Genomic DNA, 13,519 nt, shown 5'->3' on the forward strand with positions numbered 1-13,519 from the left:
GAGAGAGTTCCAGCGTACTGTCGTATTGATTTAGGCACATGAAAGCAAGGGCAATAAATTACAGTTACAACTTAAACACGATCTATACTGTAGCGTTGGCAACTGTATAACATTTACACTATTGCTATAGCAACGGTAGGGAGGAGTTAATGGCAATTGCACAGGGAGGCATCACAATCCTTCCTGCAGGCACTGCTTGGGTGAGGTGACGGTCATTTCGGCAGTTCTTTGAAACTAAATAGAATGTGAGTATAGTAAAGTGTCGCATTATCCAGCACACACACACACACACACACACACACCTTGGTATCTTCCAAACATAATAAATTATGTTGGACGAAATATTTCCAAGGGATGATACCTGAAAACATGTACAGTATGTGTGATTTCTGTGGCCACACATTTTGTTCACTTCTGTTCCACCGATCCGTGGCTGAACAAAATGCAGTATTTGTATACTGCTGCCATAGGAACAGTGGGAATGAAGTATGTTGCACTGCAATGCCAACTGCAGAGAGGAGCAGTGTTGCCACCCCGGTATTTGCCCGCGCAAATGGGTTATGTTTGAAGCGTGCAGGGCCCTACTCTTCTCTTTTGGGGTTATTTTTGAAAAGTCAGACCTTGGTGCAATGCATTAATTTATTACTGTTTTATGATTATTTATTTATGAAATGGTGTTTCTTCCCCCCTTTATCCATTCTATCTGAGAGGTAAAATACATCGGCTGGTATACAAGTATTAAAACTGACATTTATTGCCTATATTGAAGGTTCTGTGGAATACAGATTATCTTACTGCACTTTCGTAACTTTAGTTTAAGCATGAATCATAAGATATTTTTGTTCATACAAATTAGATCTACTCATTTTCAAAATTTGTAACTCAAATTTAAGCACCATTGTTATTACACTTTTGGCCTTCAAAGGATATATGATACATTTAAAGGATCATGGCGTATATATGCCTAAGGGGATCTAGAGCTAATATAGATAATCTGGTATATTCGTAAGGTAAACTGGGAGATCGAAGAACAGATTTTGACGGATAAAGTTTAGATTACTTTTGAACATGCCGCGGTTTTTAAGGGCGATTTGTGGCAGACTGAGTTGGCAACAGGGGTGGGGGACTACGGGGGGGGGGTCTGGCTGGCTTGGGGCGTGCATCCTCGTGACAGTGCATTGCTTGGACGGGTTGTCTTAGTGGCCGTTTATACGAATAGAATGTGAGTTATTGGTTCTTTCAAGTGTTGTTTTATTAACAATACGTATACTAAGTGGAACGCTATGTAGATAGGTGCTGTCACTTCTAGATTTTTAAGCTGATCGTTTTAAACAACTGTTCTGCCGCATCGAGGTGGTGGTTTTGAAGATGGCAAGGGAAATACAATACAGATTCAATACCGGTATGGAAAGATTTTGTTATGTCTCCCACAGCTGTGTTCTTAATAGCTCGGTGCCTTGATGGTATCGATCGAGAACCGTAGTGTCAGTGCTTGTCATGGTTGCAAGTCAGCATTAATGTGTCCAAGTTTATCTTCCTTCACCCTGACACTCCAAGGACACAGCACACACACACGTTCAGACCGTTAGAAATACCTAGTGAACCCCTTAAGCTTGAGGACATCTTTATATAAGGTAATTATGTACTGGTAATGTACTTTAGAACAGTATTAACCCTCCTGTATTTTATAAGGTAGGCAGTTTTGTACCCTACAAGTTTAAATTTTGGAGATTTCTGTTTGCCACGATATATAACACATTGTACTACGGTAACCTGTATTTCTCTAAGGAACATGACACGTGAGTATATTGTTTGATGGTAGAGCGGGGTGGTGTGGAAGGAGAAGGTGGTGAATAGCACTAGGTTAGGTTTGGTTTGGATAGTTTATGTTGGGTTTTGTTTGGTTATCTTTAGGTTTGGTAATTTGGAAATAGGCAGTTTATATTAGAAATAAAGGCTAAAATTGAATGAATCACAAAATACTGTACCATCTAAATATGTCGCAACAAAAAAACGATGATAATGTGTCATATACCGGTATATTGATCTGTGTTTCTCAGGGGATATCGGTTGAATCTACGTTCGTGGACGTCACTAGGTTTTACATCATTGAACAATATCAGGAATGGTCAGTTTTGGGTGTCATTTGAAAATTTAACATTGTGGCAAGTGTGAAAAGGTTGGGCTGAAGCAAAGCCAGGTCATGGTTTTGGGGTTAGTTTGATTTTGGTTTATGTTATGAAATTATGCTTTTGTACAACTGCAAGATCAGGAGATTTCTCTTTTCCCAGTTGATATATCTTGCATTGTACAAATTTTATTTTTGTATTTTATTATTTTTCAGAAGCCATGGAGGCAAACCAGGTTGTGCCCGATGTTATCCCCTCTGCTCCACCTGCTGTTGTCAAGGTCAGCAATCCTCTCGCTTCAAAACTAGAGATACATAACTCCTCTCACTTCAAAACTGGGGATACATAACTTCTCTCACTTCAAAACTAGAGATACATAAATCCTCTCACTTCAGAACTAAAGATATATAACTCCTCTCGCTTCAAAACTAGAGATACATAAATCCTCTCACTTCAAAACTAGAGATACATAAATCCTCTCACTTCAAAACTAGAGATACTTAAATCCTCTCTCTTCAAAACTAGAGATATATAAATCCTCTCACTTCAAAACTAGAGATATATAAATCCACTCACCTCAAAACTAGAGGTATATAAATCCTCTCACTTCAGAACTAGAGATACATAAGTCCTCTTACTTCAAAACTAGAGGTATATAAATCCTCTCACTTCGAAACTAGAGATCTGTAAATCCTTTCACTTCAGAACTAGAGATATATAAAATCCTCTCACTTCAGAAAGGGAGATACAGTATATAAATCCTCTCTTCAGAACTAGATACAGGTATACTTGGTACATAGAATCAACTTTTGTGGGTCTCACAGATTTGCAGATTGCCCCTTTATGGAGCCAAGTCTGAATTTAATGGGTATGGATGTAAGAAGTTGGGGTAAATATGTAGCTGATGACTTGTGATATTTTATGCTTTCAGGTCCCAGATATGGTTTATTAGATACAGTATGTGCAAACTTGCTCACAAGGGGTGATTTGCGGCTGTAGAGGCATTTACGGGAGGGCGCACCAAACATTTGCAAAAAATCCACATTCGCTGGGGTCTGTGTCCCTTAACCTTCGCGAATGTGGAGGGCCTGCTGTATAGTAATGTGTCCAAGAGTTATTATTGGCAAAATGGAAAATAATGTCTTGGTGATCTTTTAAACTAGTTTACTAGTTAGAGTATAAGATTTTGTTTTTGTTCTTTTGTAATGCAGGTGAAGTTTGGTGATGTTGAGGTAGACCATGGTACTGTCTTGACCCCAACCCAGACTGAGCATCCACCCACTGAGCTCTCTTGGCCTTGCGAAGATGGGGCTCTCTACACACTCTGCATGACTGGTTAGTTGTTTTACACTTGTGTGCATACACACACAAACACACACACACACACACACAATTTATATGAATATGTATTAGGAAGGAATGTAAGAAAATGTTCTGAAAAGAGGTAAAGAGAATTAGACAGGGTGGCAATGAAATTATAGTCGCGACGCACGACTCTGAGGATGTCATTATTGTACCCTGGTAACCTGCCATTCAAAAGTGGGTCCGATTTCAAATCATATTATACACGAATCATATTATTATGCACGAGTATATTATACATGAATATTATTATACAAGAACATATTATAAATGAATCACGTGCGTCTCATATTATACACAAAATCAGACGCAATTTTGAATGGGCTGGTTGCCAGGGCATGATAATAACAACCTCAGAGTTGCATGCCGTGACTATTGTAGGGGAGTGAAAGATAAAAATGGTAGATTGCTAGTTGAGAAGGGAGAAAAAGTGAGCAGATGGAGAGAACACTTTGATGAATTGTTGAACATAGAGAATGAAGGTACAGTAATGCGAGTATAAGTGGTTGGGGAATGGCTGGGAGAAGGAGGGAGGTGAGAAGACAGGAAGAAATCACTAGGATGGAAGTTGTGGGAACTATGAAGAAAGTCAAAATGGGGAAAGCCCCGGGAATTGATGGAGTGTGTGGTGAAATGCTTAAGCATGGGGGAGAGATATTAGTAGAATGGATGTGGAAGATGTGCAGATTGGCTTGGGAGGAAGGTAAAGTCCTGGAGGATTGGATGTAAGGTATAATTTTTCCCTTGTACAAAGGGAAAGAGGAAAAAGAAGTGTGTGGTAATCATAGGGGCATTTGTCTTCTTATAATAGGAAAAGTATACGGGAGGATACTTATTGACAGAGTTAGGGAAATAACAGAGGAATTAGTTGGAGAAGAATAGGGAGGCTTTAGGAAGGGAAGAGGTTGTGTAGATCAGATATTCATTCTTAGATCTTTAATGGAAAAGTGTCTAGAGAAGGGAAAGAAGTTGTATGTGGCCTTCATTGATTTGAAGAAAGCATAAGACAGGGTGGATAGACAAGGATTGTGGAAAGTATTAAGAATATATGGAGTAGATGGGGAGTAGATGGGAAGTTGTTGAATGCTGTGAAGAGTACGTATGAGGGTGCTAAAGCTGTAGTGAACTGAGTGAGTTTTTCTGTTTGAAGGTTGGGTTGAAACAGGGATGTGTCATGTATCCTTGGGGTTGTAAAAGAGATACAAGGTAGGGCAGTGGGTGTTGGAGTGGCCCTAATGAGAGAGGGCAGTGTTTGGAAGCTCCCTGTACTGTTGTTTGCAGATGATACTGTGTTGTTAAGTGAAGACGAAGGGGAGCTGCAAGGCTTGGTGGGTGAGTTTGGGAGGGTGTGTAAGAAACGAAGTTTAAAGGTGAACGTAGGGAAGAGTAAAGTTATGGTCTTCGAGAGAGGTGAGGTCAGTGAATGTACACTGAGATTAGATGATGAGGAAATGGAAAATGTGAGTATGTTTAAGTTCTTGGTTAGTGTGATGAATAAGGATGGAAGTTTGTAGGGTGAAGTGCTTGAAAGAGTACAACAAGGAAGAAAGGTTGTTCGTTCCTTGAAAGCAGTGATAAGAAATAGGGAAGTGAGCATGGAAGTGAAAAAGTTATTACATGACAGTATTGTGATATCAACTCGGATGTTTGGAAGTGAAGCTTGGACGTTGTTGGAGGGACACAAGTCAATAGTGAGAGCAGTTGAAATGAGTTATTTGAGAGGAGCCTCTGGAGTCACATGGAGAGACAGACTGACAAATAAGGATGTGAAGGAGCGTTGTGGTGCGGATGTGGATGTGATAGGAAGCATTAGGAGAAACACACTGAGGTGGTTTGGCCATGTGGAGAGGATGGAGAGTGAGAGATTGATGAGGAGAGTATATGTGAGTGATATGGAGGGGGAGAGAGGGAGGGGAAGGCCAATGATGAGATGGAGGGACGGAGTGGAAAGGTATATGAGAGAGGGGTGTGTGAATTGGGAGCAGGGTAGTGAAATGGTGGGGGACAGGGTGACATGGAGGCGATTTGTTTGTGGGCACCCCGTATAAGGGATTAAGGCATCTGGCAATAGATAGATAGATAGACAGTAATTCATTAGAAAAATATAAATAATTTGTGCCGATGATGGGACTTGCAAGATGGAGCCAAGAATTTGGGGGCTTCAAGGATGTATAAATAGTTGTCTAGCCCACATCACAGGTCAGAGGGTTATTATTGCTCCCACTTATCATTTCCTTTTCCTTGTTTCTGGATCCCACCTGACCTCATTTAATTGGGATCAAGGATCAGGATGGTGATGATGTTGATATGTTGCATAATACAGTCAGTCCAAATACTTAAAGGATTCATTTCAGAATGGTTCAACGTTCTCTATGCAATTGTTACTGTAAACCAGAAGAAACTGCAATTCAGCCATATAGGTAACAGTAGAGCTTCATTAAGCACTCTTTCTGTAATGTATTATTGATAGTTATAAAAAAAAGAATACACAAAAGGCCATCTTAAACTGATGACCACCCAGTGAGCTTGGAGATATATTTGGCACTATATTTTTGTCATCCTCTGATCATTTGATTCAGCCTAGGATAGACTTTTTGATCTTGGGTGTTAGATATAACCTTACTAAATTCACTATGAGCTGAATGAAATTGGTTGTAGCAAGAATAAACTACAAAGGACCACTAAGCTCAAAGGGTTACAGTTGATTGACTAAGCCCTGGTATGTTACAGACCCAGATGCCCCAAGCCGGTCCAGCCCCAAGTTCCGAGAGTGGCATCACTGGCTGGTGGTCAACATTACTGGATGTGATGTGGCCAGTGGGGAGACACTTAGCCAGTATGTTGGTTCAGGTCCCCCAAAGGGAACAGGTAGGTGTGTGGGAGTAGGTTTGGTGATTGTTAACCACTTCATCCAGGGAACTTACAGGTAATCCTCATTGTTAGTCAGATATGCTTCTGAAGTTATTACAGCTTTTTCCATGGTCCATTTATATGTGTTGCTGATTGTTAACTGTTTCAGCCAAAGAATGTACAAACTGTCCATGTTGGTTAGGGAATTGTCTAAAAAAGTTTCTTTTTCTATATAAATGTTTTTTAAATTGAGAGGAAGGCATATGAGCTGTATAGATAGCAGGAAAACAGTTGGCTATCATTTTGTAATTCACTTTATTCATAGATGAAAATAAGAAGAGGCAACTTTGAGAAAAATCTAGAAAAATTCCCCTATGGTGCAAGCTTGCTTGGAAATAGATTTGTTTTTATCAGACTGAGTCTTTCCACAGTTGATGTGATGATGAGGCTGAGTACAGATATGACATCAGTTCTGGAAATAATATTCAGAGAATGGGTACCAGAAAGCCTTTGATAAATGTAAATCAGGGCATTGTCAGAAGATGACTATTGTACTTGGAAAAGTTTATGCAAGTGACAGAAGGAATAAAAATGATTTAAGGAATAAGAGGAGCATGTACAGCCAACAGCAGTTATTAGCCTCAGGCATATGATTTGAGCCAGTGATTTGGTAACAGACATTATTTAATGCCATCAATCTAGCTACGTATTGTATTGATTTATATTTGCCCTCTCATTCAGGTCTGCCAGATTACCAAATGCTATTCACATGTATGGAGTAAATTTCTGCTGTCAGTTGTACATCTGAAGTAACTGTGTGACATTTTAGTAGTGCCTCATCCCATTTGTTGCCCCAGGATGGAGCAGGATTGCGTAGCCCAGCCGATGGACCCCACACTCCAGATGGAGCAGCGTTGTAAAGCAATGGATGGTTAGGTGGATTATTTTCATTATTATTGTTATTAAGTACTGTATTTCTGAATCATCAGGTCTTCACCGCTATGTGTACCTGGTATACAAGCAGAATGGCAAGCTGACTTGTGATGAACCTCGTCTCACCAATCGTTCAGGTTGGTTTCTTCATGTTATTTATGGACCAACACTTTTGTTAAATTGTTATGTATAGTGCTATATACTTAATCATTGTTTAAGGTTTTGCTGTTGTTTCATTATGCAATTGATGATGAATTCGAAAATTTTCTTAGTGTTGGTTGTTGTTCATTATAAATTGCTCAGAAATTATTATTACAGTATTTTTATTTCTTAAGCTGTCATAAACCAGAATTTTACCTCCCTTCCCCCTCATAGGTAGCTTCTCGTCTGCATACACTGTAGGCTTTAAGGAATGACTATACGGTATAGTGATCCATACCAAAACGTACCCATATATACTGTAGATTTGAAAATGAAAGTAGCTTGTCATCTCAGAATGGTTGGCATGCTTAATTTTGGAATGATACACTCTGAAGTCAGGATACAGTGCACCCTCACACAGTGCGAATTTATGGGTGGCAGAAACCCTCGCATTCCACGATTTCGCATTGTGTGAACCAAAGAACTTATGGGAAAAATGGTATATGGTGGACAGCCTACCCAGGGCTTGGGCTTTGGGTCCCCTTCCAGCATACTCAACCCTGCTAATACTTTGTCCAGTAGTACTTCTAGTTGGACCAACAAATAGAACACCATGCACCTTTATTTAAGTGACTTCTGGGCTTGTTAAGAAGGGGGGGGGTAGAGGCTCAGAGCGTCTACTCTTGCCCTGCTTGGCGGGGCCTTCCATTGTCACTGTCACTGCTGAGGTCTCCTGGAGGTGCGATAAAGCCTTCAAAGTCGACAGCTGAGACCATGATGAATGGGTGGATACTACTATGATCCTAAAACAGACCACAGGATGTGGGGTACAACTTGTGTTCTTGCTGCAGTATGGAGGAGAAGTGTCTGTTTACCCAGGAATGTCAGTAGATGGCATGCAGATAGCTGGCCAGCTGCCCGCCATTTTGAATTTGGTTGGTTGCCAGCCACCTACCTTTGTGTGACTGACTCGCATTGTCCCGCCCAACACCTGTAGTAATGGAGGGAAGTCCATTTTTGTCCTGGAATCATACAGCCGATTCGCATGTTGGGAAGTTCGATTTGCAGATTTCGTATTCGATAAAAATAAGCATTTTCTGGGTTGGCCTCACATTGTAATAATGGTGATTCGCACTAAGTTCGCATTGTGTGGGGGTGCACTGTACAATGTTATGTGATGCAGTAATCATTAATGAGTGATGCACACAAGGAGAGATGTTTTTAGATTCTTCGGTCATATATGTTTCAAGATTCATTTTTCATACAGCATTCTGTACTTTCAGTGGGAGTATACATTATAGACAGCATACCTGCTGCTGCCTGTCCTAACATTGAGAGGGCTAACCTTCTGTGCTAAGGGATCTTTGTATGCAGCATGTTAGGAGTGTAGCACTGCATGGTTGTGAGACCTGGGTTGTATTGGAAGAGGATTTCATGGGTTCAGACATACAGTAATGACAGTGATTGGATGGATGTGCAGTGCATTTCTGAATGTAATGCCTTGGGGAGCTAGGTGTAAGATAGAAGAGGTATGAGGAAGGATGGAACTGGAGGGTATTAGTGTTGTGATGGGGAGAGACGGGTTGAGATGGTTTGGGCATGTGGAGAGGAAGGGGGATGATATTTGGGTGCAGCAAGTGAGAAATGTTAACATGGGGGGTAGGGTTGCAAGAGGCAGATCGAAAAAAACCTGGGACGAGGTCATACAGTTTGATCTCAGGGATGAGGGACTGAATAGAGAGGCTGTCAGAGATTGAGCAGCATGGAGGGCTGCTGATAGGTGACCAAGGCCAACATATGCAAGCATGTTGGAGCTTTTATAAACTAAACTAAATGATGTATTCATATATATATATATATATATATATATATATATATATATATAATACACACACACACTGATGCTTCATTAATGATTGATCTTCTTTAGTGTAATGTTTGTAGTGTCTACATAAGGTATGTAATGAATCACTGGTTAAAACATTTTTTGCAGGTGCAAATCGTGGGTGCTTCAGTATCCGCAAGTTTGCAGAAAAGTATAACCTTGAACTTGTGGCAGGCAACTTTTACCAGGCTGAATATGACAGTTACTGTGACAAACTGCACAAGCAACTCAAGGGTTAAGTTGTGCAGAGGTTGCAGTGGTAATATGGAGTGCCTGACTCTGCATATTAGTACAGTACATTAATCACTGACTCTCCTATCAGTGTACTGTATTACTTTTTATTCATGTAATGCCAGATGTAGTACATTTTGCCTGTTGTCTAATCAGTGGAATTGGAGAAGACTTTTTTTGTGGCATGGGTCAGTCAGTACCATGCCATAAATGTGAGTGATTATTCAACATGAGTATACAGTATTAAAAATGCCAGTCATACTATTTGCTGGTTATATGTTTTATACAAAGAAGAAGTATGGCTTAAATTATAGAAATAATTTTGATATCCATCAGTAAATTGTTTAAGAAAATGATTTGTTTAGTTACCTTGACATTGTGATAAGAGGATAAGATAGGAGGGTCTTTGAGTTTCATTATGCTTCTCTTGCCACTTCACAAAAACCCATGATTTTAAGTAGTTAGCTAATTTTTGAGCATATCACTGTGAAGGTAAGGAACTTACCACCATATAACTGTTTTGTAATCATATTTTGTTAATGAATTACTTTTCTCTCTGAGACAACAGCCATGATTAAGTGATTTTGGATAGGGAATCTGGGGGACACTTAACTCGGCAAAAAACCCCGGTTATGTGGTTACCACCCACATTCAGTGTAGAGACCATAAGGCATCCCTACATTGAATGAGTGGATGATGGGCACCCCCATCCACCCTATAGGCTGTCTGGACATTGCCACTCATCCTGCCCTAGGGTGGGATAGGAGGTCCAAATGATGATTACTTTTCTTAGTCATTTACATTTAAATCTGGATTAGTATTCCTGGGATGTTTTGTTATACATGTTATAAATAAACAATTTCATTTTGATGCATATGCATCAGTTTTCACTATCCAGTACTTACCCATGTCAGCAGATTAAGTTCTTTAGAAAAATAGAAACATCTTTACACTCGTAAAATGCTGTACACCTAAGCTTCCTCCTCTCTGACTTCTGTTTACGCCGCAGTCTTACAGCATCTGGTAATGTATACAATTCAGGTATTTCAAATACCAGTATATATATTCTTCTGAAAGTTTTTTTCTTTTTTAATTGTTACTTTGGATTCTACAGTAAACAGATGCCTAACACATTTTCACTTTTGTTCATAGTAAGCCTGCCATTTTGTATTGAAAGAGGAGAAATTACGTGCATCAAATGTTCAACCTAATTATGCTCAGTAAATTTGTTTGTTTTCTTTGTAGTGTTATTTACGTGATTGTCATTGCATCATTCCTTTAGTGATTGGGTCCCAGTAATTAGTAAACTCAGTATTTAGTAAAGAGATAACTTTTGGAGTCCTATGTTTCATGTGGAAAAACTCATAAATTTTACCAGGGTCCTCTGGCAGTTGTGGAGTCAGATGTTGGTATACTGTACTGTTGATCCTCAGTTATCTGACCCTCATTCAATGCATCTCTGGATTAACAGCATTACCTACTGCCTTCGTACTTTTATTTTCATTACAAACTGATTGGTCATGTTTTCAAGAGAGGATATAGTACTGTCTTCATTTGAAATTAGGGATTTTGGAGAAAGCAGATAGTAGTGTTTAACTGTATTCACTAATCATGATAATGACAGTAACACTTAGGCTTTGAAACAAGGTAGTTGGTTTAGAAAATTGTTAGTCTTGCAATGAAAAACTAAAAACTGTCAGGGACAATATTGATCCTGTCCGTAAATCAGAAAGATGCTATTCCTCACTACTTTCCATTTTGTTCAAACTGATTGCATTTGTATGCTAAGATAATATTGATTGTACTGTAGTACTTATTTCTTTGTACAGCAGATTAGACTCGAGTACAGTTCCGTGCATATTATTAAGAAAAATCATCCAGACCTATTTTCCCCACCTGAGGATGCTGTGAGACAGGATCCAAAAAGCAAATGAGAAAACATAGTAGAGAGTGAAATGGACATGCACTCACTCACCAAAAAAGCTGCTAAAACCCTGTCTCCACTCCACAGGCCTGATCATCTGCAGTTATACTGTATATTCATATTAATACTGCATGCGCTTCACTTTACCTACCAATCAGTCTGTTGACTATCACTATAAAGGTGTCAGATCCTTGTCAGGTGTCAGATCCTTGTATAATTCATGTACCTCATGATCTGCCAGTTCCCCAACGTCATTAACTGCTGCTGTCTCACTCATTTACCATGTCTATACATCATTCTTGGTCTACCATGTCTCCTTCCACCTTCACACATAGGCCCATAGTCTTATCGGTTAAGGAGGCTCCCTAATGCTTCTTCCTTAACGATTTATTTTTCCAAACTACTCATTAATATCCCCTGGTTTGCTTCATATGTCTTTTCAACATCGAGCAAAATCATGAGTAATCAGTAAGGAAGAGGTGTCAGTAAGCTTTTTAACCATAATCAGGATACCGCCCTTAATCTCGTACATCTGCAAGGTGGAGTCAGGATGCCAGGGGTTTAGATGGTGAGTGAATGAATGTGGCCAATTTTACTGGACCTGTTGTTGTTTAATTGTCTGTCATTATGTTTCTTTCATTGGTTCTGGACCCAAACTCATTCCATCCATAGGTTGGGGAAATAAGAGAGAAATAAAAAAAGTATGATGATGATGATGCAACCTAGAGTTCCATCACTCACTGTTGAAATTTCAGTATTAGAAGTAAAACACTCAGGTTTCTCTTAACCTCTAGAATCCTGTGACGTAATTTTTAGTTACTGTAAATTTTTCTATCTCCACATTACGTGAGATGCTGTGTAAAGAAGCATGTTGAAGAAGACAGGAGAGTGTGTGCATTGACTTTATGGTCATCAAGAAAATGAATGTAGACAAGGGTGGTAAACATAATAAAACATAATATACCTGTATACATGCGAGTTTCACAATGGAAGAATGCTTAAGCCGGATGAAGGTGGTTGGATATTGTAACTGTGAGAATGTGAGGTTTTCAAGGTGATGAGGACAGGAACTGACAGGAAGATGCAAAGTGCACTGATATAGAAAACTATCCCCCAAATATGTGAAGAATTGTTTGGTCTGTGAAATGAAGCTAGAATTCCAGGGATTTAATGATATGTGATTATCTGATGTAATTCACTAGGCATACTATTGATAGTTCTCCTTTCACGGTTTCCTTTTCCTGGATCTGGTCATACCACTTTTAGGTGGGAAAAAGGGTGAGGATGACATTGATGGTAAATACCTGCTAGAATGCTAACAATATGCTCTATGTATGTTGTACTGTGATACCATTCCAGGGAAATGACATCTGAAAGTCTCTGGCAACCTATATAATTGCTGGGGTAAATTACAGTATTATATCTTGGGAAAATGAAGTATTTTTCACTGTAGGTCACATTTGTCAGTTTTACTTATTGTGCCTAATTGCTTTTTTCCACTGTTTTAAGGAACCTAGTCTGTTGTTCATTAGTGTCTGAAGACACGAATCCCACCACTGGAATTAGACCTAAAGTGATACCATACTGTTGGAATATTTGCCTCTAAAACACACATGCTGGTTACATAAACTGAAAGGATAGCCATGAAATCAATGTTTTAGTGACAATGGTAGCGTAGTGCTTGTGTATCTGAGGTGGAAGTCAGTCAAACCTGGTGTGATTCTGGTGTTGGGACACTGGTCTTTGAACACCAGCTGTAATCTAGTGGAGGCTTCACTTAGTTCTTTACCAGTGGAAAAAGTGTCACTTGTCAACAGTGAGGCACTGTAAAATTTGTACAGATGAAAAATTACACTGAAAAATGCTTTCCAGCACTTTGTCAGGGTATATGTTGAGGGGAAGGGGGAGGGTGACTAGCTGGGCAGAAACAGGTATGACTGTGGGAAGAAGGAAGAGTCTCAGGGGCTAACCAAGGAAGATGAGGGATAAGTTCTGCATGGAGATCTCTGGGATATGGGACTGAGTTGGGAAATAGTTCAAAATCACAACAAATTGAAAGACCTA

At 39.6% G+C, this 13,519-nt stretch overlaps 1 protein-coding gene across 1 annotated transcript; it reads left to right on the forward strand.

Annotated features, from left to right (window-relative positions):
• Positions 1-1,131: 1,131 nt before the first annotated feature.
• Positions 1,132-12,603, forward strand: LOC145403642 (protein D2-like). Its single transcript, XM_080275322.1, has 6 exons — positions 1,132-1,222; positions 2,345-2,409; positions 3,341-3,464; positions 6,222-6,359; positions 7,331-7,411; positions 9,409-12,603. The coding sequence occupies exons 2-6, from the start codon at positions 2,350-2,352 to the stop codon at positions 9,537-9,539; spliced, it is 534 nt and encodes a 177-aa protein (XP_080131448.1). The 5' UTR covers positions 1,132-1,222; positions 2,345-2,349; the 3' UTR covers positions 9,540-12,603.
• The last annotated feature ends 916 nt before the right edge of the window (positions 12,604-13,519 follow it).

The sequence above is a fragment of the Coenobita brevimanus genome, chromosome 61 (genome assembly GCF_032717465.1).
Source record: "Coenobita brevimanus isolate Jiangsu-jjx chromosome 61, ASM3271746v2, whole genome shotgun sequence".
NCBI classification, from domain to species: domain Eukaryota; kingdom Metazoa; phylum Arthropoda; class Malacostraca; order Decapoda; family Coenobitidae; genus Coenobita; species Coenobita brevimanus.

Coding starts and splice junctions, on each gene's coding strand:
- LOC145403642 (XM_080275322.1), top strand. CDS start 2,350: ATGGAGGCAAACCAGGTTGTGCCCGATGTTATCCCCTCTGCTCCACCT. Junction 3,465..6,221: donor CTACACACTCTGCATGACTG/GTTAGTTGTTTT, acceptor GGTATGTTACAG/ACCCAGATGCCCCAAGCCGG. Junction 7,412..9,408: donor TCGTCTCACCAATCGTTCAG/GTTGGTTTCTTC, acceptor CATTTTTTGCAG/GTGCAAATCGTGGGTGCTTC.